At 42.5% G+C, this 25,572-nt stretch overlaps 2 protein-coding genes across 6 annotated transcripts in view; one reads left to right on the top strand and one right to left on the bottom strand.

Annotated features, from left to right (window-relative positions):
* Nucleotides 1-955: 955 nt before the first annotated feature.
* Nucleotides 956-25,500, top strand: TDRKH (tudor and KH domain containing). 4 transcript variants are annotated; one of them, XM_012181277.5, is made up of 14 exons: nucleotides 956-1,021; nucleotides 16,177-16,313; nucleotides 16,949-17,055; nucleotides 17,652-17,841; nucleotides 18,732-18,871; nucleotides 18,978-19,299; nucleotides 20,387-20,547; nucleotides 20,711-20,883; nucleotides 21,120-21,184; nucleotides 21,469-21,620; nucleotides 21,845-21,946; nucleotides 22,196-22,289; nucleotides 22,495-22,582; nucleotides 22,761-25,500. In XM_012181277.5, the coding sequence occupies exons 2-13, from the start codon at nucleotides 16,190-16,192 to the stop codon at nucleotides 22,545-22,547; spliced, it is 1,683 nt and encodes a 560-aa protein (XP_012036667.1). In that variant the 5' UTR covers nucleotides 956-1,021; nucleotides 16,177-16,189; the 3' UTR covers nucleotides 22,548-22,582; nucleotides 22,761-25,500. The 4 variants fall into 4 exon arrangements, with proteins under 4 accessions (XP_012036667.1, XP_004002553.1, XP_042112248.1 ...); XM_004002504.6 differs by having other exon boundaries at nucleotides 956-1,059; XM_027975003.3 differs by lacking the exon at nucleotides 956-1,021 and adding an exon at nucleotides 2,921-3,000.
* Nucleotides 24,989-25,572, bottom strand: part of OAZ3 (ornithine decarboxylase antizyme 3) — a 6,701-nt gene continuing 6,117 nt past the window's right edge. For both annotated transcript variants that reach the window (NM_001290359.1, NM_001301418.1), the window contains 1 exon segment: nucleotides 24,989-25,239. In NM_001290359.1, coding sequence (NP_001277288.1) covers nucleotides 25,097-25,239 — 143 coding nt within the window. In that variant the 3' untranslated portion in view covers nucleotides 24,989-25,096.

Here is a 25,572-nt window from a genome sequence, read left to right as displayed (position 1 = left end):
GCTCTCAGCCGCTCTGAGTGGGTAGCAGGGCCCAACCGTCCATAACGGTCCAAGTACCCAGACGGCGACTGGAATACACTCTTCCAAAGCAAACCGCCGTCTGCATCCCCTTCCTCGCCCCCACAGAAACGGCCCCCCTACCCGCGGCTTGTGCCTTCGAGCCAGTAGCCTTGACCGGTCTCCCTTTAATCCCCAGGGAAGGGTGGGCCCCTGATGGCCGAACTACCCACAGCTCCCTTACCACGGGTTGCTCCGAACTTGGGTCCTTCATCTCTCCTGCTGTGTGGTGTCAGTCCTCCTCGTCTGTTCACTCCTCGACGGAGAAATAGAGAAACAGCTCCTCACGCTCTACGGCGCAATTTCTTCCGCTTGGCTTTTTCTTCATCTCTACAAAGCCTTTTTAATGTTTTCCCGCTGGATGAGGCGGGGGGACGTTTTTCATGTCTCCTGAGTCTCTGTCATAGTATGCGAAACGATCGAGGCAAAGGATCGCCCGTCAGGAGGCGGCTTCCCCAATGGTCACTGGGTTGTGGAGTGGCACTGGCTTTGTACAAAGGCACTAATTTTGTGCGAACAGTGATGCAGTTGAGTGATTCCACCCCCCTGCACCTCTGGAGCGCTGATTTACAACCCCACCCCCACCCCCACCTCAGTGGAAGCCTCCTAGGTAATTGGCCTGGAGATGGGCTGGGCGTACTCCTTGAGCCTCTAATTGGCTGTTTAATACTCAGCAGGTGCAATCTCAACCCCGTCGGCTTTCCCTGGAGTCTATTGGCTGACCTGGTGGGCCGGGCTCTGATTTCCATCCGGGTAATTGGGTACCAGCACGCAGCACAGCGCCGTCGCTCAGGGGCCGCTCCCGCGAGGATTGGTTTTGAGGAGGAGGTTGATTGGTCGGGCTTGCAAGCCGGGCATTGATTGGTGCGGGCGCTGAGGGGGCGGGGAAGTGGCGGCTGAAGCGAGGCTGGCGGGCCTCGGAGTGGTGCTGCTGCTGAGAGGCGGCTACGGCCCCAGGGGCGAGGTGCGAGGCAAAGCGCGCGACGGCTGACTCCAGGAGCGGTAAAGGCAGGGACCTGGAGCGGAGGTTTGGGGGGTGGGGGAGGCTGAGCCAGGGACACCACTAGCAACAGGAAGGCGGGGAAAGTGGGGCTGAGAGAAGAAAGGTGCCCCCGGGCGAGGCGAGGGTGTGGGGCCGGGGAGCTAGCTTCTGAGCCTGGGGTGGTGAGGCGCTATGCGGGGGCAGCTTTCTCCCACCCCGGGGCTAGTAACTGTTTCCAGAGCAAGTGCGCTCGTCCCAAGGTAGTCATCAGCGGACCCTTGCACCGTGCGAGAGGGTTTGCCCCAAGCCAATGATTATCAGTCTGCCTATTTCCCAAAGCTTTCTCTTTAATGGTCTTCAGTATTTGTTTTTCCAATTTCCCTCTTTAGTTTTTAATGCACATAGAATCGTGGGTTTTGGCTTGACTTCTGTGTCACAGCTACTCTTTCCTCAGCTGAGAGAAATGGGTGGAGGCTTTTTTCACTCACTGGTTTAAAAATAAATGTAGCAAGAATGACAACATTGAATGAGTTGCTTCAGTTCGACAAACCGATCACCATGTTTTAGGTACCTTGTAGGTTCTGGTTGTTAGGAGATACTGGGGTGATATATCAGATCCTGGCTCCCATGGAGTTCACTTTGTGTTTTGAAATGCATATCAGATAGTTGTTAGCAACTGTTTTAATACAAATATCAGGAAATGTCAAAGTTAGCTTTTACTGAAAAGAGTTGCCTACCTATATTTCTCAACCTCGAGATGACCCATATGTCTTATGTGTAGCTCAGATGGTAAAGCGTCTGCCTACAATGGTGGAGACTCGGTGTTCGATCCATGGGTCAGGAAGATCCCCTGGAGAAGGAAATGGCAACCCACTCCAGTATTCTTGCCTGGAAAATCCCGTGGACTGAGAAGCCTGGTAGGCTACAGTCCATGGAGTCGAAAAGAGTCGGACACGACTGAGCGACTTCACTGTCTTTCACTTTCTATGATCTTAAGGTCTAGTCTCCTCCTTACATTCAACTTGAAGTAATAAAATCAAACACAAGTTAGCATTTAGTACTGTAGAGTTGGCGCAATCCCTGGTAGCTCAGATGGTAAGGCGTCTGCCTACAATGCGGGAGACCCGGTGTTTGATCCCTGGGTCAGGAAGATCCCCTAGTGAAGGAAATGGCAACCCACTGCAGTATTCTTGCCTGGAAAATCTCATGGACTGAGGAGCCTGATGCGACTTCACTTTCCCTTTCTTTTTTTCACTGTAGAATTATTCTCATTTCCATCATATTTTCCACTTTTAATTTTTAAGAGAAACTTAGCAATGTGAAAGGATATGTATGTTGTAAACTATACTTGATTAATATTAATCAAGTAGATATTCTTTGAGATACCAGCTGATATTTTAGAACAAACCTCATTCGTAGTATCTGAAGAGATGTTAGTAAAATTTAGGTTTTGTTTCAAATGGAAGTCACCCAGTAAATTCATCCATGTCACAGACATTCATTCCCCCCCACCCCCACAACAGATTATCAGTATTCTATCAGACTCTACCATCTACCAGGTGCTCAAGTGAGAAATGTGATAGCCAGCTCCTTGGCTCACCCTCTGACTTTTCCATAAATCAGTTGCTGGGTCTTGTGTATTCTTCCTTTGAAAGCCCTCTGAACCGTCTGTCTGCTTCTCTCCATCTCCATCAGTGACACCTGGACTAGCCTCTGAATTGGTCTCCCTACACCGGCTGTTGCTGCCTTCAATTCATTCTCACTACAGACATAGCCATTAATCAATGATTACAAGCAATGCAAGAGCTATGAAGGGATGTTTGGAGTACTATGGAAACCCATAGCAATAAAACGCAGCTTAGTACAGAGTCATACTAGGGTCATTCTGTCCTCTCTGAGACAGAGAAAAACATTTTGAGGTGTTCTAGAAACCCTTTGGAAAACCTCAAAGTTAATTAGAGGTAAGACGAACTTTATTTAGAATTTGAACTTTGGGAAGTTTGTCAAAAATATCAAAAAGTTTTGAGACTTCCCTGTCCGTGATTAAGACTGAGCTTCCAATGCAGGGAGTGCCAGTTCCATCCCTGGTCTGGGAACTAGGACCCCATATGCCACTGTGTGGCCAAAAATTTTAAAAAATAAAAATTTAAACATATCAAAAAGCTTTAAAACGCTTGGTCAAATAGGATTATATGTGGAACAGTTCTTAGTCACTGAACCAAAGTGACAATAAAAGATCTCAAAGGCAAATATAGAAATGTATTTCTGTTCCTCATATCTTTTTTCTGAAAACATTTTTCTTTCCTTGTATGCTTCAATGTTTCCCTTATTCTAGTAGCTTAAATTGCATATATTTAGAATTCTCAGTTCTTAAAACTCTAATTTTTAATGAAAACTAACAAGTAAGCAATTATTAACTGTTTTACATTAGCATTCTGTAGATTGGCAAGCTTATATATAGTATGTAATATTTATATACTATTTATGCTTATAAATAATACATCAGTGCTATTTATGGTTTCTAGAAAACATGTGCTTTTTAATAGAAAATGTCTTAGCATGGCACCAAACCTATTAAATAGTTCCAAATATCTTTAGTTTCTTTGTAAAAGGAAACCTGTATTCACTAATGCTACAGTATCTCACTTAATTTGGTAATTATCTATTCAGTAGACTTTCAGCATTTAACTTAATTTAGCAAAATGCTTAAATTTCAAATTACCAAAATATGGAGAGCATTTTGGATAGACATTCCCAAAACATAATTAGTCTGAAAGAGTTTACCTAAAGGCCCTTATTTCATTTACCTCTATTTACTTAAAAATTTCATCATATCAAGTTATTTTCTTGCCAGCAAATTTTGCAACAGATTTAAGGTCTTGTTTGATTTCTACTAAATCTAGGTATAATAAAAATATCATCCATTGTGTTGATGATTCTAAAGAGATACATATTATTAATTCAGCAAACTTAAGCTAACTTTAATACCAGATATTGATTCAGTATTGAGTATTTCCCAGGTGTTACCGGAAAATTGGCTTCACCTCTTGGTGGGTGTCAAGCCATAAAACCAAGTCAAAGACTGGGAGAAAAAAGGATTCATTACTTGCAGCAAGTAAGGAGAACACTGAGGATCTTTCCCAAAACAGTGTCTCCTCAAATAGCAAAACTGGTGGGTCTGTGTAAGGGCACATGCATATTCATGAAGGGTCTTGGGTGATTGAGAGTCCTCTCTAGTTAATTGAAGTCAGGAGAGTCAGGAAAAGACAGTATCATCCCTTAGGTGTCAGTTGTTCTAGTGGTTCAGTGCTTCAAGCTAATCTTTAAGACTGAAATAGAACCTGGAGTTCTGTTAACAACTAATAATAATATCTTTGCTGTTGTTACTTCTGTTGCCTGATAAGCCGTTGTTTTCTGGATTCTTTGTTCCCTTAAAATCATTACTTACTGTCATGAGACCTGTTCAAGGACAAGCACTGTGGCCAGGCTTAGGTCACAAAATGACTTAGGCTAAAAATGGCTTCTCTACTGTCAAGAAAACAGTGTCCAGGGACCTCTTATCCTGTCTGCTTACAAGATCATGTGAAATTTCTGAGTATTTATATAGATGTTTTATTTCCTTTAAGCCAATATATAGAGTTCTTTTACAAATTAATTTTGGCAATACAGCACATCTACCGGAGAAGGCAATGGCAACCCACTCCAGTACTCTTGCCTGGAAAATCCCATGGATGGAGGAGCCTGGTAGGCTGCCGTCTATGGGGTCACACAGAGTCGGACACGACTGAAGCGACTTAGCAGCAGCAGCACAGCTACAACACAGATACATAACAGACACCCTATAGTTTTCATTGCAAAATTTCAGCCATGAATCAGGGACAGTAATATTAAACCCATCAGTTACAAGCAAATTCAAATTGGGTTTCTGGCAGATGGAACGAGTCAGTCACCTTTCTAGATAGCTAAACCCTTTCTACTAGTACTTAATGGAGAAGATAGTTAAGATTTTATCATTGACAAATTCTAAATTACCTACACGCTTCCTGAAATTTGCATTTTATTTTTTAAATTGAAGCGTAATTGATTTACAATGTTAAGTTAGTTGCTGGTGTACAGCAAAGTGATTCTGCTATACATATATACACGTATTATTTTTCATATTTTCCATTATGGTTTATTACAGGATATTGAATATAGTTCTCTGTGCTATACAGTAGGATGTTGTTTATCTACTTTATATACAGTAGTTTGTATCTGCTAATCCCAAACTCCCAATTTATCCCTTCTCCATTCCCTTCCCCCTTAGGTAACCATGGGTTTGTTTTCCATTGTCTGTGAGTCTGTTTCTGTTTCGTAAATAAGTTCATTTGTGTCATATTTTAGATTCTGCGTGTAAGTGATATCATATGGTATTTGTCTTTCTGACTTATTTAGTAAGATCTCTAAATCCATACGTGTTCCTGCAAATTATAGTCTTTTTTATGGCTGAGTAACATTTGTGGTAGAGTAATACTTGTACCACATCTTCTTTCACTACTCCTCTGACACGTAAGTTGTTTCCATGTCTTGGCTAATGTGAATAGTGCTTCCATGAACATAGAGGTGCATGTATCTTTTTGAATATGGTTTTCTCAAATATATGCCCAGGAATGGGATTGCTGAATCATATGGTAGTTGTACTTTTCATTTTTTAAGGAACCCCCATTCTGTTCTCCATAGTGCCTGTATCAATTTACATTCCCACCAACAGTGTAGGCAGGTTCCATTTTCTCTACACCTCCTGTAGCATTTATTGTTTGTAGACTTTTTGGTAATGGCCATTCTAACCAGTGTGAGATGATAACTCATAGTAGTTTTGATTTGCATTTCTCTAATAATTAACAGTGTGTTGAGCATATTTTCATGTGTTTTTTGACCATCTGTCGTCTTTGGAGAAAAGTCTATTTAGATCTTTTCCCCAGTTTTTGATAGGGTTGTTTTGTTTCTTTAATTGAGTTGCATGAGCTATTTGTGGTATAATCTGAAGTCAGGGAGCCTGATTCCTCCAGCTCTTTTCTTTCTTAGAATTGCTTTGCCTATTCAGGGTCTTTTGTGTTTCCATAAAAATTTTAAAAACTTTTGCTGTTAATTCTGTTAATTTTTGCTGTTAAGTGTCATTGGTAAGTTAATAGGGGTTGTATTGAATCTGTAGATTTCTTTGGGTATACACATTTTGACGATATTGATTTTTCCAATCCATCTGTTTGTCATCTTTGATTTTCTTCATCAGCATTTTATAGTTTTCAGAATACAGGTCTTTTGCCTCCATGGATAGATTTATTTCTAAGTGTTGATATTTTATTATTTTTGATGATAAATGGGATTGTCTCTTTAATTTCTCTTTCTAATCTTTCATGCTTCAGTCATGTCCGACTCTTTGCGATCCCATGGACTGTAGACCACCAGTATCCTCTGTCCATGAAATTCTCCAGGCAAGAATACTCGAGTGGGTTGCCATGCCCTCCTCCAGGGGATCTTCCTGACCCAGGGAAGATCTCTTAAATCTCTTGCATTGGCAGGAGGGTTCTTTACCACTAGCGCCACCTGGGAAGCCCCATAGAAATGCAAGAGTTATGAATTTTATATCTTGCAAGTTTACCAGACTCACTGAGCTCTAGTAGTTTTCTGATAGTATCTTTAGGATTTTCTGTGTATAATATCATGTCATCTGCAAACAGTGACAGTTCTTTTCTTTTCCAATTTGGATTCCTTTTATTTATTCTCTGATTGCCATGGCTAGGACTTCCAGAACTATGTTGAATAAAATTGGCAGGAGCAGACATCCCTTGTCTTGTTCCTGATCCCCTAGGAAACATTTTCAGGTTTTCACCATTGAGTATGATATTACCTGTGAGTTTGTCATATATAGCCTTTATTATGTTGACATAGGTTCCCTCTATGCCCCGTTTCTGGAGAGTTTTTTAAAAATCATAAATTGGTATTGAATTTTTATCAAAAGCATTTTCTGCATCTATTGAGGGGATCATATGATTTTTATTCTTCTATTTGTTAATGTGGTGTATCATACTGATCAATTTGCAGATATTGAAACATCCTTGCGTCTCTGGAGTAAAACCCACTTGATCACGGTGTATGTTTATTCACATGGTTAGTATTTGAGAATTTTTGCATCTACGTTCACTAGTGATTTCACCTGTAATTTTCTTTTTTAGTGGTATCTTTGTCTGGCTTTGGCATCAGGATGATGGTGGTGTCATAGAATGAGTTTGGAGTGTTCCTTCCTCTGCAGTGTTTTGGAACAGTTTCAAAAGGATAGGTGTTTACTCTAAATGTTTGATAGAATTCACTTGTGAAGCCATCTGGTCCTGGACTTTCGTTTGTTAAAAGTTTTTAAATCACAGTTTCAATTTCAGTACTTGTGATTGGTCTGTTCATATTTTCTATTTTCTTCCTGGTTTTCTTTCCTTTCTTCTGAGAAAGGAGACTGTACCTTTCTAAGAATTTTTCCATTTCTTCTAGGCTGTCCGTCTTATAGGCGTATAGTTGCTTGTAGTAGTCTCTTATGATCCTTTGTATTTCTGTGGTATCAGTTTTTCATTTCTAATTTTATTGATTTGCACCCTTTTTTGTCCATGATGAGTCTGACTAAGGATTTATCAATTTTATCTTTTCAAAGAACCAGCTTTTAGTTTCATTGATCTTTTTTGTTTTCTTCATCTCTATTTCATTTATTTCTGCTCTGACCATTATGATCTCTTCTACTAACTTTGGATTTTGTTTTTCTTTCTCTAGTTGTTTTAGTTGTAAGGTTAGGTTGTTTGAGATTTTTCTTGTCTCTTGAAGTAAGATTGTATTGCTATAAACTCTCAGAACTGCTGCTGTGTCCCATGGGTTTTGGATCACTGTTTTCATTTTCATTTGTCTCTAGGTATTTTTATTTCGTCTTTGATTTCTTCAGTAATCCATTGGTTTAGTAACATATCGTTTAGCTTCCATGTTGTTTGTTTCTTACCTTTTTTTTTTTCTTGTAGTTGACTTCTGATCTCATAGTGTTGTGCTTGTTGTGGTTGGAAAAGATGCTTGATATAATTTGTTTACTATCATTACTCTCTTTTGTCTAACTTTCTATGTTTGTAGCCTTTGTTCCTCGGCCTGCTGGATTGTAGCTTCTTGCTTCTGTTCTCTGTCCCCTTGTAGGTGAGGTTGGTCCAGGGGCTTCTGCAGGCCTCCTGGAAGGAGAGACTGGTGCCTGCCCACTGGTGGGTAGAGCTGGGTCTTGTCCCTCTGGTAAGCAGGAGCGTGTTTAGAGGTGGCTGTGGGACAACTGTAAGCAGTCTGTCTGCTGATGGGTGGGGCTCTTTCCCACCTTGGTAGTGTTGTTGTTGTTGTTGTTGTTGCACTGGGTCTTCATTGCTGGCTCTTTTGTTGCTGCACACAGGCTACTCTTCGTTGCAGCACATGAGCTTCTCGTTGCAGTGGCTTGTCTTGTCGCAGAGCATAGGCTTCAGTGGTTGCAGCTTGTCAGCTCAGTAGTTGTGGCACATGGGCTTTCGTTGCTCCGCGGCATATGGAATCTTCTCAGACCAGGGATTCGCCCACGTCCCCTGCATTAGCAGGTGGATTCCTATCCGCTGTACTACCAGGGAGTCCCTGTTGGTTGTTTGACCTGAGGCATCTCAGCACTGGAACCTGTAAGCTTTTGAGCAGGGCCAGGTCTCATGACCTCCTGGAGAGCTCACACTGAATATTCACTAGGTCCCCCGCCACCTGTCCTTGCCCCCACTGTGAGCCACAGCCAACCTGTCTCCCCAGGAGAACCTTCAAGACCTCCAAGTAGGTCTGGCCCAGGCTTCTGTGGAGTCACTGCCCTGGGTCCCAACACACGTAAAACCTTGTATGTGCTTTCTAAGAGCAGAGTCTGTTTCCCCCAGTCCTGTGGTGCTCCTGCACTCAAGCCCCACTGGCCTCAAAGCCAAACGCTTTGGGAACTCCTGCTCCCGATGCCAGATCCCCAGGTCGAGGAGCCTGACTTGGGACTCAGAACTCTCACTCCTGTGGGAGAACCTCTGCAATATAGTTATTTTCCAGTTTGTCAGTTACCTACCCAGTGAGTATAGGATTTGATTAAATCATGAAAGAGCCCCTCTGTCTTGTTGTGGTTTCTTCTTTGTCTTTGGATGTAGAATACCTTTTTTTTATTGGTTTAAGTCTTTTTGTGAATGATTGTTCAGCAGTTAGTTGTGATTTTGTTGTTTTCGTGAGAGGAGGTAAGCTTAAGTCTCTCTACTCCACCATCCTATCTCTTCAGTATCTGGTAGACTTTTTCATGGTGGCCATTTTGCACTGTGTGAGTTAGTACATCATTGTAGTTTTGATTTGCATGAAATTTGTATTTTAAAAAAATAGTCCAGGGAATTTCCTGGTGGTCTGCACTTCCACTGCAGGGGGCCCAGGTTCAATCCCTGGGGACCGTAGATTCCACAAGCCACACAGTGCAGCAAAAAAAAAAAAAAAAAGATGGTCCAGATAAGAGCTCCTGGAAAAGACCAAATAGAATATTTGCTTCTCAAAGGCATAGGAAGAAAAACACAAGTTCCTCCTTGGATACTTTGTTCCTTAAGGGCTAGATATTTGTTCTTCAGTACTTGCAAGCCTCTTAATAAGTGAGGTTTTGTTGTTGTTTACTCACTTAAGTCATGTCCAACTCCTTGTGAGCCTGTGGACTGTAGCCTGCCAGGCTCCTCTGTCCATGGGATTTCCCAGGCAAGAATACGGGAGTGGTTGCCATTTCCTTCTCCAGGGGATCTTCCCAACCCCTGGAAGGGAACTCTTATCTCTTGAGTCTCTGGCATTGGCAGGCAGGTTCTTTACCACTGGCGCCACCTGTGAGTTTTGTATTATTTCTGGAGGCCACACCTCTGGTCCTATAAAGACTAGATTTAGAACAAGTGTTAGGGGAAGCACACTGACTGAAAACCACCCACCCTGGCCAGGCACCATAGTAACTATTTGCATGAGTTACTTTATGACTGGAGGTCCAGGTAAGAAACACGGAACTCATAAGCCACCACTAACTGGAAGAGTTCGGGAAAGAACAAAAGGAGACACCGTGTGTCCAGTCACCTTCCATAATCCTTCTCGTTGGCATCCTTCTTGGCTGAGCAATGCATGTGCCACCAGGAAGGACTCTGAGCCAGGATGACTGGCCAAAGACAACCTGGAAGCTAATCCCATCACCACAAAACCTGAGACTGTGAGCCATGTGTCAGAGCTGTTTTCCTGGGTTCCCTTACCCTACAACTCTCTGCCCAGGAGCCCTTTCCAGTAATATTTCTTGCTTGGTTAGCACATGTGTCTGCTCAGACAGTTCATTTCTGAGTGTTAGAGAGGAGCCCATTTTGGGGCCCTGGAAGGGGTCCCCCTTCCTGCAACACAAGGACAGTGTTTTTTAATTCCTCATAAAACTGAGTAGCCAGCTCAGTGCAAGGACTGACATATGCATTCACCAATGCTGGAATTTTATGTTCCCTCATTTAGCTTGGGGAACAGAGACCCCACCTCCCCCAGTAAAATTCCTCTCAGGTTCTGAATATCAGCTATGATCAGTTTAGTCAGGCCAGTGATCACCCATCTTGGCAATCCATTTACAAACACTTTTAAGGATTCTTCCTGGGCTTAAGAAATTATTTAGCTATGGTCTACAGCCTCAGGTGTCCTATTTGTTTTTTTTTTTATAATTGAAGTGTAGTTGATTTACAATACTGTTCCAGTCTCTGCTTTACAGCAGAGTGACTCAGTTTTACGCATGTATTTTTTTTAAATATTCTTTTCCATTATGGTTTCCTGCACTATGTATAGTAGGACCTTGTTTAGCCATTCTAAATGTTTGCATCTACCAGCAAATTCCCAGCTGGCCCCTCCTCTCCCTCCCGCTTGGCAGCCACAAGTCTGATCTCCATGTCTGTGAGTCTGTTTCTGTTTGTATAGATTCATTTGCGCTGTGTTTTAGTTTCTACATATAAGTATGGATCTGTCTTTCTCTTTCTGACTTCACTTGGTATGATAATCTCTAGTTGCATCCATGTTGCTGCAAATGACATTATTTTGTTGTTTGTGGCTAAGTAGTAGTCCATTGTGTGTATATATATATATCTCTCTCTCATCTTCTTTGTCCATTCATCTGTCGGTGGACGTCTAGGTTATTTCCATGTCTTGGCTTTTGTGAATAGTGCTGCTGTGAACATAAGGGGGCATGTATCTTTTTGAATTATAGTTTTGTCTGGGTGTATGCCCAGGAGTGGGATTGCTGGATCATATGATACCTCTGGTTTTCTGAGGAACCTCCGTACTGTTTTCCATAGTGGCTGTACCAACTTGCATTCCTCAGGTGGTCGCATTTCTAAAGGTAACCATTTAATAGTATCTCCAGAGTGGAAAGGCAAGTCAGAGAGAGGATTATTAGAATGAGTATTCAAAGATAGAGGGGAGCAGTTTTTAGGTACCTATCATTAATCTTTCATTAGCCTTCTACAACAAATCTTTCAATGAGGCTATTTTGAAATTTTGAAGTGTTTTGAGGCTTCTGCATATCAGTTAAAATAGGTACAGTAGTTTAAGATGAGAGCTGTCTAAAATTTTAACTTGAAAGTTTTTCAATTTACAGAATCCAAAGCTTTAAAAAGCTAGCCCTGTACAAATATTTCTCCCTGCTAACCTAATTTTTTAAAGAGAAAAATTCTTTCCACTATTTCTAGTAGACCCCGCAGGCAGAGCTTCAGGAGACTGCCAGCTTTTAACTACATTCAGAAAATCAGTTTTGGAATGCCAAAAAGAGAACCCAGTCTTGGCCATTTCAGGGTGGGGTTTCCTCTAATTTTTAGTTAAATATTTGCAAGCATATATAAACCCAGCTGGTATTCTGTAGGTGGCTATCTGTCTGCACAAGAGTTTGGGCCTTCGAGGCACAATTTCCCATTATTAACTTGGCAACCTAATTCAGATATGAGATACATACAGTCTGAGCAACACTATAAGGGCAGTAGAGTGGATCGAATGTGGCTGCTTCTGAGTCTAGTTCCCCAAGAATGTTATGCTTTATGGTTCGAGCAGGCTTCTGGCCAGTGGGCCAGTTTGGTCAATGCGTGGTGCAGATACACAGTGGAGACGAGAGAGAAGGCCAAAGGGCAGGGGAAACTTTTTTAATTTTTAAATTATCCTTAACTTGCCTTAGAATATGAATTTTTATTTCATCCCATGTAATATGAAATTATGACCCCAACCTAATTTCCTTAGGACAGGAAAAGTCTGGGTGAAATGTACTAGTTAAACACTATTATTTAAAGTCTTCTCTCTGATTTTTGTTGCACAAATGGTACTTTCTTAGCCCCCAAGATAGAACTGTATTAAAAAACAAAAACAAAAAGCTCTGAAATAAGTGCTGGAAAGGATCAGAGAGATACGAGTAGAGGAATGAAAGAAAGACGGGAAAAATCATCCTCAAATTACTCTTTTTAACTTCTGACAGCAAGTCCATTACTAAAAATTTAGCAGATTTTAGTTTCCTGTCACCTTCTGTGACCTATTAGAGAGCTTAATATCCACCAGTCAGTTCTTTCACCTGATAAAATATTTGCATTTTATATGTAAAACAAAATGCAGTGTGTGCTAAGTTGCTTCAGTAGTGTCTGACTCCTTGAGACTCTATGGACTGTAGCCCACCAGGCGCTTTAGTCCACAGGATTCTCCAGGTAAGAATATTGGAGTGGTTGAAATACTCTCCTACAGGGGAAAAACAAAATAGAATGTTATTAATGTTCACCTCAGATATGCAGATGACACCACCATTATGGCAGAAAGTGAAGAGGAACTAAAAAGCCTCTTGATGAAAGTGAAAGTGCAGAGTGAAAAAGTTGGCTTAAAGCTCAACATTCAGAAAACTAAGATCATGGCATCTGGTCCCATCACTTCATGGGAAATAGATGGGGAAACAGTCTCAAAACTGTTACTTTGGGGGGCTCCAAAATCACTGCAGATGGTGATTGCAGCCATGAAATTAAAAAGACGCTTACTCCTTGGAAGGAAAGTTATGACCAACCTAGATGGCATATTCAAAAGCAGAGACATTACTTTGCCAAAAAAGGTTCATCTAGTCAAGACTATGGTTTTTCCACTGGTCATGTATGGATGTGAGAGTTGGACTGTGAAGAAAGCTGAGCGCTGAAGAATTGATGAATGTTAGAGAAGACTCGAGTCCGTTGGACTTCAAGGAGATCCAACCAGTGCATTCTAAAGATCAGTCCTGGGTGTTCTTTGGAAAGAATGATGCTGAAGCTGAAACTCCAGTACTTGGCCACCTCATGCCAAGAGTTGACTCAGTGGAAAAGACTCTGGTGCTGGGAGGGATTGGGGGCAGGAGGAGAAGGGGACGACAGAGGATGAGATGGCTGGATGGCATCACCAACTCAATGGACGTGAGTTTGAGTGAGCTCCGGGAGTTGGTGATGGACAGGGAGGCCTGGCGTGCTGCAGTTCATGGGGTCGCAAAGAGTCGGACACAACTGAGTGACTGAACTGAACTGAATCTGTTAAAGTAAAAAGCAGAATGGTTGTAAGTGTATTGATGGGCTAAGGAATAAGACTGTGAAGACAGAAGTAACACGTGACAGAGCAAGGATACTTGAGAAAGCACATCCTGTTCCCCTAGTAGAAGTGTTAGAATATAAGGCTGTGGAGATGATGGGCAGAGATTAGGTTATAAAGTACCTTTCAAACCACTGAGCTTACATGTAGGCAAGAGAGTTGCTGAAGAATAAGAGGAAGTGTGTTCATTCAAAGATGATTATTGACCAAATACCTATTAAGTGGCTACTATGTACTAAGTACTGAGGAACAAAAAAATTCCTGCCTCTGGGGAGTTAACTTTCCAATGGGGAAACAATCAAAATGAACACCTTGCAGGTCATTATAATGACTGTGGCTTTTAATCACAGTGAAATGGAAAACCGTGGAAGGATTTGAGCAGATGAATAACACTTTTCACTTATTCCAGCTGTTATATGGGGAATAAATTGGGCAATGATAAAAAGCAAGGAGGTAATTAAGCTTTTTAATAATCTAGACAAGAGATAATGGTGGTTTTGAGCAGATGTTGGTCATAGCAATAGAGATGTTAAAAAGTGGTCAGATGCTGGATAATCAATGTAAAACAAAAAGGATTTGCTTCCAGGATAGATGTGCTGTTTGAGGGGAAGAAGAGTAAGATTTTTAGCCTGAGGAACTGAAAAGAATGGAGTTGCCACTAACTGATAGGGCAAAGAAGAAAGGAGTGAGGTCTGGAGTAATAAGCTTGAGATACCTATTAAACATCAAATGGAGATATTTCATAAGAAGTTGGATGTACAAACCTGGAGTTCAAAACAGTCCTCACTAGATCTATGAATTTGGGAGTTAAACATCAGCAAATAGATGTGGCTTAAAGCCAAGATGGAATGATTCTTGAATAAAGAGGGCAAAGGACAGAGCCCTGGGTCACTCCAGTGTTCAGAGGTTAAAAAATGGAGCAAGAACCAACAAAGGAGACTGATGGAGCAGCCAGAAAGGGAGAAGGAAAACCAGGAAGCAGTACTGTGAAGCCAAGTGTAGAAAGTGTCAGAGAAGAGGGAGTCACCAGCTGTGCCAAACTCTGGTGGTGGGCGAGGTAAAGGGAGGACTGAGACTTGATCATTGGATGTAGCAAATCCAAGTCACTGGTGACCTTCACTAGAGCAGCAAGGGTGAATTCAAGGAGGGAAATCCAGCGCAGAAGCATTGACACTGAGTTTTCTTGTAAAAGGAAGGAAAGAAATGAGTAGTATTTGGAGGAATAAGTGGAATTGAGAATGAATTTTCTTTAAGAAAGAAATAATGGCGTGTTTGTCTGCTCGTGGAAAGATTTGGTAGAGAGGAAAACATTAATGATGCAGGATAAAGAAGGAGAGCAACACTTACATGAAAGACTCAGTGCTAGAGCCAAGATAGTTCATCCATGACCACAGGAAGGAAGATAAAATACTAGGAGGTGGAGGTGGATGGATCAGTTTGGAAGTCAGTTAATATTTTCTCCAAATGCTTTACTTTCTCAGTGAAATAGGAAGCAGACATCAGTTGAGAGGGAGAATGAAGAAGGAAGCACTAGAGGTTTGAGAAGAGATGGTATAAAATAATTGGGAAGGTGAGCAAGTATTGATACATGAAATAAAGAAATAGAGTGAGAGACATATTAAGATATGCTTGGTAAGGAAATGAAGATACAGTGTCAGAGAGAGAGACTAATATCAAGAAGACCGTTACAGTGGTCTAAATGAGATTTGATGAGCAATCAGTTCAGGTACAGTGTTGGGGTCATTAGCATATAGATAGTAGTTCAGGCTTCAAGTATGGATAAAATTGTCCGAAGAGAGCAGAGTGACAATAGCAATGGATAGAGGCCACTGGAAGACCAGCTCAAAACTCAGAAGACTCCTCCAGATAAATAGAAACCATGGGAAAGAGGGAAGAGAGGTGAGATTAGATAAGGTTTATATATGCCATCTAGGTTAATTACCTGGAAAGTTTTAGTTTTGATGAAGGACCAGGAGAAAATCCCCATTCACTGTTAGCTGAGGAGTAAGTAGAAATAAGGAGTACAGAGAATAAATAGACCACACTTCCAAGAAAGAGAAGTAGAAGTAGCAAAACATAAACCTGGGCCTGGAGTGCCATTCCTTTCAGAGACAACAGCATCTGGAAAGGCCAGAAGGCATAGAAGTGCACATATAAGGAATTTTAAATAGTTTGATATGAAATGTAAATTTTAAAGAATATTTGATTCAGTTAATTCCTTGTTCTTTTGTCTTTTAAAGCTGATCGATATACAGCCCTCTTTGTAGGGGCTGAGCAGGGAGTGGTACTCCTCTATTTAGTCATATGTGTGTGTGTCCCTCAGCTAACTTTCAGAAAAAATACCCTGTGACCTTTCACATGAAACACACCTTGAGACTGCTCAAGCTCTTGAAATGGGAAATTAGGCTGTAGTATTCTTTGTAATATTGTAATGTGTTCCATTCTCTCTGGCGTAAAAGTTGTATGAAAGGTCCTTTCTCTTCATTTGCTTATTTCAGGAGGCGGCTGAAAATGTCCACTGAACGGACTTCTTGGACAAGTTTGTCCACTATTCAAAAAATAGCACTGGGCCTTGGGATCCCTGCCAGTGCGACAGTTGCCTATATCCTATACCGCAGATATAGGGAAAGCAGAGGTACGTGAAACCGTGGCTGTACATACCAAAATGGTTAGACTATGTTCTGGCACTGTTAACTTGAAACTTCTTTCAAGTTATCATTTGTTGGGATGTAATTGGCTCTCTGTGAGGGACCTTTGAAACAGAGTTTTTCTTTTCTATGTTAATGTGAAGCTAGTCTGTGAAATAAAGAGCTCATTTTATAATTCTGTTGATTTGTTCCCTTCAGCAACACCAGCACTGTAAGGGATTCTGCTAACTGCTGGGTCCAGTTTCCCCACAAGCTGGACCTAGAGAGTAGGACTTGGAAAAATGATCTGTGTATAAACAAGGGAAGTTCTGAGCCTAATGGACTCCTCAGACAACTTCTGGCCTTCATCCTTCTCCAGGAGTCATGTCTTGGGAGAAGTAGTTTGCCCAGAAGCCAATGGCTTTTCCCATTTTAACGTTTGAAAATGGTATCCCAGAGAGAATGCCCATCTTCTGGTCTTTCAGGACCCTTTAGTTCCCCCTCAGATGCTGCTTCTCCTTCTCTTTATGATTGAAATCCTCAGTTTATCTTTTACACCAATGTCTCTTTGACAGCTTTGATTCAGGGGAGGGGAAGTAATAGCTTTGGTTATTGTCTAAATCTGATCTGATGATCTGTGCAGAAGAACGGCTGACATTTGTTGGGGAAGATGACATCGAGATAGAGATGCGAGTCCCCCAGGAGGCTGTAAAGCTCATCATTGGCCGGCAAGGAGCCAATATTAAACAAGTAAGTGTGTGAGCAGGCAGCAGCTTTCCCGGGATTGATTTCTGCTGTCCATCCTCTGCCCCCATTCTGTAAAACCCACTTACACTATGTATATTTTAAACAAAACAAAAATAGGAAGTTTCTAGCTGCTATTTTCCTGTCGGAGATGAGTACTTCTACTCCTTATAGAATGGGTGACTTAGCTTGAAATGGGGATTTTTAATTGGATGGTTCTCATCTTGGTATAGTTTGAATCATTTCTTTCTGCTATGGAATTACGAACTCTTATTAATTGGCAGCAATAAATTAATTGCTCTCTAATTCTTTTTACCATCTTCCATTATTCAGTTGGAATGTCTAAATAATTGATTCTATAATCCAAATCTGGGGAAAGACCAGTCTAAACACAGAAAAACTGTTTTGGATTAACTGCTGTTTAGGGTTGCCTTTGTCTCTCCTTCCATAAGTACATGTAATTGAGGACTGCTTATAAAACCCGATTTCGCTGATTACTGTGTCCAGTTCCATCCACCTCCAGGGTTAGGTTTAGAGTATCCTCAGCTGACCCAGGTGAGAGCTCTTCCAGAACACGCTGCCACGTATCATTTTCTCTGCAGCTAAGAAAGAAGACAGGTGCTCGGATCGATGTGGACACGGAGGATATAGGAGATGAGCGGGTGCTGCTTATCAGTGGTTTTCCTGTTCAGGTGTGCAAGGCCAAAGCAGCGATTCATCAGATCCTGACAGAGAATACGCCAGTGTCTGAGCAGCTCTCAGTCCCCCAGAGATCTGTGGGCAGAATCATAGGTACCACCGGACAACTTTCTCTGATTTTCCGTTTCCGTTCCCTTTGCCTTCCTTTCTTTCACACCTTCTGGAGGGCTTTTCCTGGCCTGCTTCCCCTTCACCTTGCTGAGGGAAATTGAGAGCAGAGCTTTACTTTTTTATAGAGCCAGTGGCAAAGCAAAACTCATTACCTCAAGAAGTTGTAAGAGAACTTCCCTGGTGGTTCGGTGGTTAAGAATTTGCCTTCCAGTGCAGGGAACATGGGTTCGATCCCTGGTCGGGGAACTAAGATCCCACAAGCCTCAGGGAAGCTAAGCCTGTGTGCCACACTGGAGAAATGCCTGCATGCTACAGCTAAGACCCAACACAGACAAAAATAAATAATAATAAATTTTTAAAGTATGACCTGAACCTTACAAATAGGTTCCACATGGGTTCAGGTAAATGTATTTACCTCATATTAAGACTTTTAAAGGGCAGCTAAGGATGCTCATTTTATCCTAAATCTCTCAAGACAGTGCTCTAGAAAGCACTTTTTATGCCTTCTCCTAGAGCATCCCTCATGCTGCTGTGAGAGGCAGAGAAATGTCCTGTCCTTGGTCCAGTGGTTTCATGTAGGATATCTTCTAATGAAGTGAGGCTGTGAAGTCTGCTCAGTGGCCAGATGATGAAAGTGACATGACCACATTAACTTAGCCAGTGTGTAGAATTTAAATAAAATGGATAGAGCAAATAATCTAGTACCCCCCTTATTACAGTAAGGATCTCAGTAGCTCCTGTTTTCCATTCGCTATCCTACATTGTTTAGTTTGAAAATGAGCCCTGACTCTCACCTCATAGTGTATACAAGACAGTGGCATCACGAGTTGTAGTAGAGGAAAGGACAGGGTTTTATGTATTATTCAATACAGGGAGAGGCGGCGAGACAATTCGTTCTATCTGTAAGGCCTCAGGAGCCAAAATAACCTGTGATAAAGAATCAGAAGGAACATTGCTACTATCAAGACTTATAAAAATCTCAGGAACGCAGAAGGAAGTGGCAGCAGCTAAGGCAAGTAGCTAACCTGAATTGTATCTGAGAGTAAGAAGAACCCTTAACTCCATCCTGGGTCAGTATCTGACCATGTAGATATCATCCCTTCTTTTATTTTCCACAGCATTTGATACTGGAGAAAGTTTCAGAAGATGAAGAACTTAGGAAGAGAATTGCTCATTCTGCAGAAACCAGAGTTCCACGGAAGCAGCCAATCAGCGTAAGAAGAGAGGAAGTGACAGAGCCAGGTGGAGCCAGAGAGCCGGCTTTATGGAGAAACACTGGCACTAGCTTAAAACAGGCTGCACCTCTGGCAGTTCCTCCCCACAAAGGAGATGGTGACGTGGCTGTTGTAGGACCAGAAGAGGGTTCCTGGGAGAAACCCACTGATGACAGCTTTCAGAGGTCTGGTGTCCAGACCAGTCCAGAGATGTCCATGTTTGAAAGTATGTAACAAAGGGGACCCCCTTAGCCATATGGAGGATAGACATACTGGCTATGTGTGTATGCTCAGTTGTGTCTGCCTGTTTGCAACCCCATGGACTGTTGCCTGCCAATCTCCTCTGTTCATGAGATTGCCCAGGAAGAATACTCTAGCAAGTTGCCATTTCCTTCTCCAGGGTATCTTCCCAACCGAGGGATCGAGCCCTCTGCCAATCCTGCATTGGCAGGTGGGTTCTTTACTACTGCTACCTGGAAAGCCAGAAATACTGGCTTAGATAACCCAGAATAAGGAAACAATAAAAAAATAATTTCTATTTTCTTGACTACATTTACAGTTCTTTAATTACAGATGGGACTTTCCGGTAATATTTTCCTTGGGTTAATACTGAACACAAATTTTTTTCTGAATACAAACCAGCTAATAATTTGAGAACAATATAGAAATATGCTCGTTCACAGGAAACTGGTCTGCGAGTAATACATCAAATAATTGAATTACATGGTATTCTTTCTAAAAACATATACAAATAAGTAAAATACTTTTGAGTCCAATATTTTTTTCTGTCTCATTACTGTTCTTAAAAATCTTCACCATTCAAGAAGAATGAAAAGGCTGTGGGCTTTTTCTTCTATGCATAGGTACTGGGATGGGCAGGGCAGACCAGAGTCCTTAAGAGGGTCATAGGCGTGCCCAGGTCTGTAATGAGTCGGTGGTGGAATACAGTCTGGAGCAGGCCCACATCTGTCCGAGTATCTTCTCCCTGGTCCTGCTGCAGCTAGCATATGGGGATTTCCCTTCATTATAATTGGTGCTGATTTGAATACATGGCAGATGGCAAAGAATGTGAATGAACTCTAAGTACTCAATTACATAGAAAGAACATAGCTTATAGTACCTTTCCTTCAGGATGTTCTTGTATGATTCATCCACTTGTCCCTCCAGCCATTTTTAAGTGTTATTAGCCACTTGGTATTTGTACCTCTCACCCCACCGATGCAGTCTTCCCATTTCAACCAGAGATGATTCTGATAATGGTCATCATATTAGATAATAATTCTGTAGCTTAACTTGCTTATGCCTGTGGTTAGTTCCCAGTCCGGACTTCAGTTTCCATGCTGATGAATTCCTAGAAGTGTATGTCTCTGCCTCTGAACATCCCAACCACTTCTGGATCCAAATCATTGGCTCCCGCAGCCTGCAACTGGATAAGCTTGTCAATGAGATGACCCAGCACTACCAAAACAGTCTGGTGAGTTGCTATAGGGACAGGGCTGGGGTTTGATGAAAGTCGTGATGTATTCTCTTCCCTTTCCTGTGGAGCAATGGCTTGTTCTTTCTTCCTTCTGGTATTCAGTTTTTTAGCCCATCCCTTCCTAACTCTGCCCTCTCCTGGCTCCTCATTTCTTGTGTAGCCTGAAGACTTGACTGTACATGTAGGAGACATTGTCGCAGCACCTTTACCTACAAATGGTTCCTGGTATCGAGCCCGGGTCCTTGGTACCTTGGAGAATGGGAACCTGGACCTTTACTTTGTTGACTTTGGAGATAATGGAGATTGCCCACTGAGGGATCTCAGAGTGCTCAGGTCAGTGTGGAGTCAGGCTGAAGTCCCATCTGTTGACTCAGTCCTGGCCATAAGGTGGTGAGCTGTTGGCACTTCTCACTGGGGAGGAGGCCGGCGGGGAGGGTTGGAAGAGAACCTCTTTACAGAGATCAGTTAATTATCTTCCGCTGCTGGGTTAACTGGTGCTGTCTAGAAGCAACGAATATAAGAAGGCCCTCCTAGCGCTAGGATTCTAATTTCAGTTTCTTTCACTTTAGGAGTGACTTCCTAAGCCTTCCATTTCAAGCAATAGAGTGTAGTCTGGCACGGATTGCCCCCTCAGGTAAATTGGTCCTATTACTTATTGACTGTGCGTCCAAATAGAATAACTTTCATAGGGCATGTGGTGGGGATTCTCACATTCCCAGGCTTTTTGAGTTCTGGGGGCTCAGGTGCCTTTTCATCACCAGTGCCAGACAGCAACAGCCAGAAACCTGCCTGGCAGTCAGACGTAGGTACCTTCTGAAGTAGACAGAGGTAGTTCCAGCTTCCCTCCAGGGCATAATCCCACCCCTGTCAGCACTGACCCCTTCTTCTTAGGCTCTGTCTACAATTTTTTTTAACCAGGTGAACAATGGGAAGAGGAAGCTTTGGATGAGTTTGACAGACTCACTCACTGTGCTGACTGGAAGCCCCTGGTGGCCAAGATCTCTAGCTACGTCCAGTCTGGGCTCTCAACTTGGCCCAAGATCTATTTATATGATACTAGCGATGGGAAGGTAAGACTGAGGTTCACTTGTTGCTCACTGTCTCTTCAGTATATTTACAGGCTCATCTTCTTTTCCTTTCCCAGAAATCCTTATTTGATGATAGTCCTGCTTCATAAGCTCCTGCTTAACTGAACCACCAAAGGAATTTTTTAAAGTATCAATCCCAGCTCTTCTGCCCTTCCTCTGATTTGCCCTTCTTTGAACCCAAGAAGCCTTTTCATTTCTTTTCTCAGAAACTTGATATTGGGCTAGAATTAGTTCGTAAAGGATACGCAATTGAGCTTGCAGAAGACACGGAAAAAAACAGAGCTGTCCCACTAATGTTGGATGACCTAGTAAGTGAGCCATTATCGTCATTTGGGGTGCTGCTTTGGGACAAACCTTGTGCCTCAAGACAGGAGGGCTTCTAGTCACTCATGCAATCTGTAGAACACCCTTAAGTACTCTGAGTTGCTCCACTAGTTGATCAAAGGAAGCACTGTGTCCCTCAGCTGCCACACCGGACTCTGTGAGCAAAATGATGGGGTCGCTTCTTTCCTACCAGCCAAACACGTTCTTCCTTTTTCTCCTGTTTGTGCCCTCAGGCCACAGAAATAGATGTCTCACTGAGCATGCTCACTGAGACCAAGAAGAGCCCTGGAGAGATAGCAAACACCCTGTCCTGCCTCAGTTTATCAGGTACAAACAGCATTTGTTCCTTTGAGCATCTCTGGAAGTTACCAATTCTTAGTCAGCCTCTCCAAACTAGGGAAGTTGTGTCAAGATTTATCTCCTAACCAGAGTGGTCACTGAACGCCAAAAAGCCTATTTTTTTTCTCTGACCCTGAGTGGCAGTGCCTGCTACAGTAGGGCAGCATCTAACTTTACCCTCGTGTCTGAATAGAAGCTGCCTCTCTGTCTGGTGATGATAATCTTGAAGACGACTACTTACTCTGAAGTCCCCTCCAGTTGCCTCGGCCATCTGCTTTGCTGTGAGTAGAACTGTCCTCTCTCTGTAGCAGCCAGAGAGTAGTGAGGGTGACCACAGGGCCTTGCCTCTTCCCTGTAGCCCATCTTATTACTACTTCTCTGCAGCTGCCTTCCTGCAGCTTTACTTTCCGTTTGAGCCCTTTCAAGCTTTTTGTGTCTCTGTGTGTGTGTCTTTGGCAGGTTTGGCATAAGACTTGGTGCCTGGAGAGAAGAGCCTATAATAGAGATCTATGCAGTTCTTCCTTCGTTATGTACATGACCTGGCTTGCTGTGAACCAAATGCATTTTCTTCTTCCACTGGACTACCCAAGAGCATGTGTGTTGGAGGGGGGCAGACACATGCCCCTAACTCCACCACCACCGCCTGTGCCCTGTGCAGTGCGAGTACTGCCACACGACTTTCAGGCTGCTTAGTATCCAGCTTGTTCCCCTCTGCCAGTCATAACGCACAGTACTGCTAGGCAGTGTCCTCTTTGAGGCTGGGAAACAGCCAGGGTTTGGTTATTGGAAATGATGATTCTGCAGACTGACTCACCGCATCAGGTGACTCTGGTTAAGGGGAAATCTTTTGAGTGGTAAACTCAAAGATTGCAGTTAAGTCAGGCAGCAAAGGCAAAAATCAGCATAATTAAGAGCCTCAGGAAGTGAGAAGAGAATACTGCCTCCCAGCCTCAACTGCTGATGTGTTATTGGAGACAAGATTTTTAACAGTGCTCCAGCTATTTCCCAGTAAACTTTGGTTAAAATACAAGTAGACAAGGAGAAAGGTAACTCAGGAAATATTGCTATATTGCTGGTATAGTATCTATATCAATATACGTATACACACAGGGCCATAGAGAACTTGTAGAGCTGTTTAGATCATTTGGGGTGTTCTTGCTGAATAAAGTTCTTAAGAAAGTTATCTAAAACTAAATGCTGGTTGAATCACAAGGTGGAAACAAGCCTATGGGTATCTTTTGTACTGAAATCTGGTAAGATTGCCTAACACCTCACACCACCTATGAAACAGCTATCCCTCTAATGTGCAGATCATATTCTTTCCTTAAAGGGACTTCAGAATTAATCATTCACTAAAACCTCACCTAAAAGAGGTAGATTAGAATTACAGAAACCTGGGTTCTAGGAATAGATCTTTGCTGTAAACTTATGGAGCCTGTTTCCTTACGTAGCATCTCTCCATTTCTGACAGTATTGTGAGGATCCAGTGAGAACTGTGAAGGTGTTTGAAAGTGGGTGGGAGAATAACGGTAAATTAACTTTTTTTTTTTTTTAAAGATCAGCAAGGTAAAGTAGAAGACTTAAAACTAGTATATAAGACTCTGATATGCAGGACTTTTTAATCTAGGAGTTAATGAAGTCTATCCATATACTACATAGCAACTATATCTCCCCAGAAACACAATTTTCCAATTTTATTATCTTAGGAAAACCTCAGTACCAATTAGCAGAAAGACTTCAGTAAAGGAGCATCTCTAGGTAGCTTGGGTGGTCCCACAGGAATCAATGAAAGCGTGCCGTTGATTTGGTGTTTCAGACCTTGGCTGCACTTGCTCACGGAGCAGGCTTGGCCCTGGAATTGGAGCTATTCTACGACAGGATCATGGGGCCAGTTAGTCCCCAGTTTCCTCAGCCTTTACTCTTTTTAAAAAACTTTATTTAATCGAAGTATAGTTGACTTACAGTGTTGTGACAGCCAACACTGCAAAGAACAGCAAAGTGACTCAGTTATACACATACAGGCATTTTTATTTTTGTGTTCTTTTTCATTATGGTTTATCCCAGGATATTGAGGATAATTCCCTGTGCGTACACTAGGACCTTGTTGTTTATCAGCCTTTACTCTAAAAAGAAGTCTCCTGATATAAACTGTTCACAGGACTTCTCTGAAAGATGAGTGGTATCTCATCCTTAGCTACAGTTTGTTACTGTGTATGAACGCCTTTTCCTTTAACATGGCTTTTAAGACCTTTTAACCCATTCTGATGGGTTCCCTATTCTTAACAACACTACTTTTGCAGCCTCCTGGAATGTTCCTGCCCTTAAACTAGTGCCACAGGAACCATGTACCTTCTCTGATTTCCTTCACTTGTCTCCAGTTTGAACCTAAGTATAAGGATAAAATATCCCAGTAAAGCTTAAGTCTTTCTGAATTCCCTGGTGCTTGGTTCCTGCTCCTGGCAGGTGCTCAGATGGTTAAAGTAAATAAGGGAAGAGTTTTGGGACAGGGGCAAGGCAAAAGCTTAAAATCCTTGGGTCCTTTCCCTATCTTGCTCAGACCCCTTTGAGCTTTTCCGTCATCAAATGTCTGTCTATCCTACAGTGAATTCAGCTCTGTAAGGCTCATTTTTCACTCCAGCCAACCCTCCCCCCCACTCCCCCCTGCAAAAAAAAGGGAAACACGTGAGGATTGCACTACCCTTTACTCCTAGATGGAAGGTGTTTTGTCACATCCTGGAAGCTTGGTTCTCACTTAACACGGCTCCCAGCCCCTCGCAGAGTAGGAATAAGCATGTTCAGGGAGGTTCACTGGGCAGATGGCCAACATCCCTTTCAAGGGGATACACCATAAAGATGACATTGTCCCAGGGAGGAAGGGCTGGGTGGTCTGGTCTGACCACCTCAAAGCCCATGTAGCTGAAGGCGCGTAGCAGAGCACCTGTGAAAAGAGAACAAAATTAGAATACTCTGAGACTGCATGCAACCATTCCCCTAGATTTGGCTTCTTCCACTGGGGAATGACTGGGCAGGGAGTGGTGCAGGCACAGGGATGATGTGCTTTGGAGTCAGACAGAGCTGGACTCTAACCTGGCTTCAGTGCTGTACATGTTTGTAAAATGAGGATCACACAATTTAAATGAGATGTTTACAAAGTGCCTAACACAATGATGGTATAATAAACTCTTACTTGTCTCTCATATCCAACAGAGTGTAAGCTCCCCGAGGGAGCAAGGGTTTCTGTAATGTGCACCTCGCATCTGGCCTTACGCCT

Source organism: Ovis aries, chromosome 1 (assembly GCF_016772045.2).
Source record: "Ovis aries strain OAR_USU_Benz2616 breed Rambouillet chromosome 1, ARS-UI_Ramb_v3.0, whole genome shotgun sequence".
Lineage (NCBI taxonomy): Eukaryota > Metazoa > Chordata > Mammalia > Artiodactyla > Bovidae > Ovis > Ovis aries.
The sequence above is the reverse complement of the archived record's forward strand: the minus strand, read 5'-3'. Positions and strand labels throughout refer to the sequence as shown.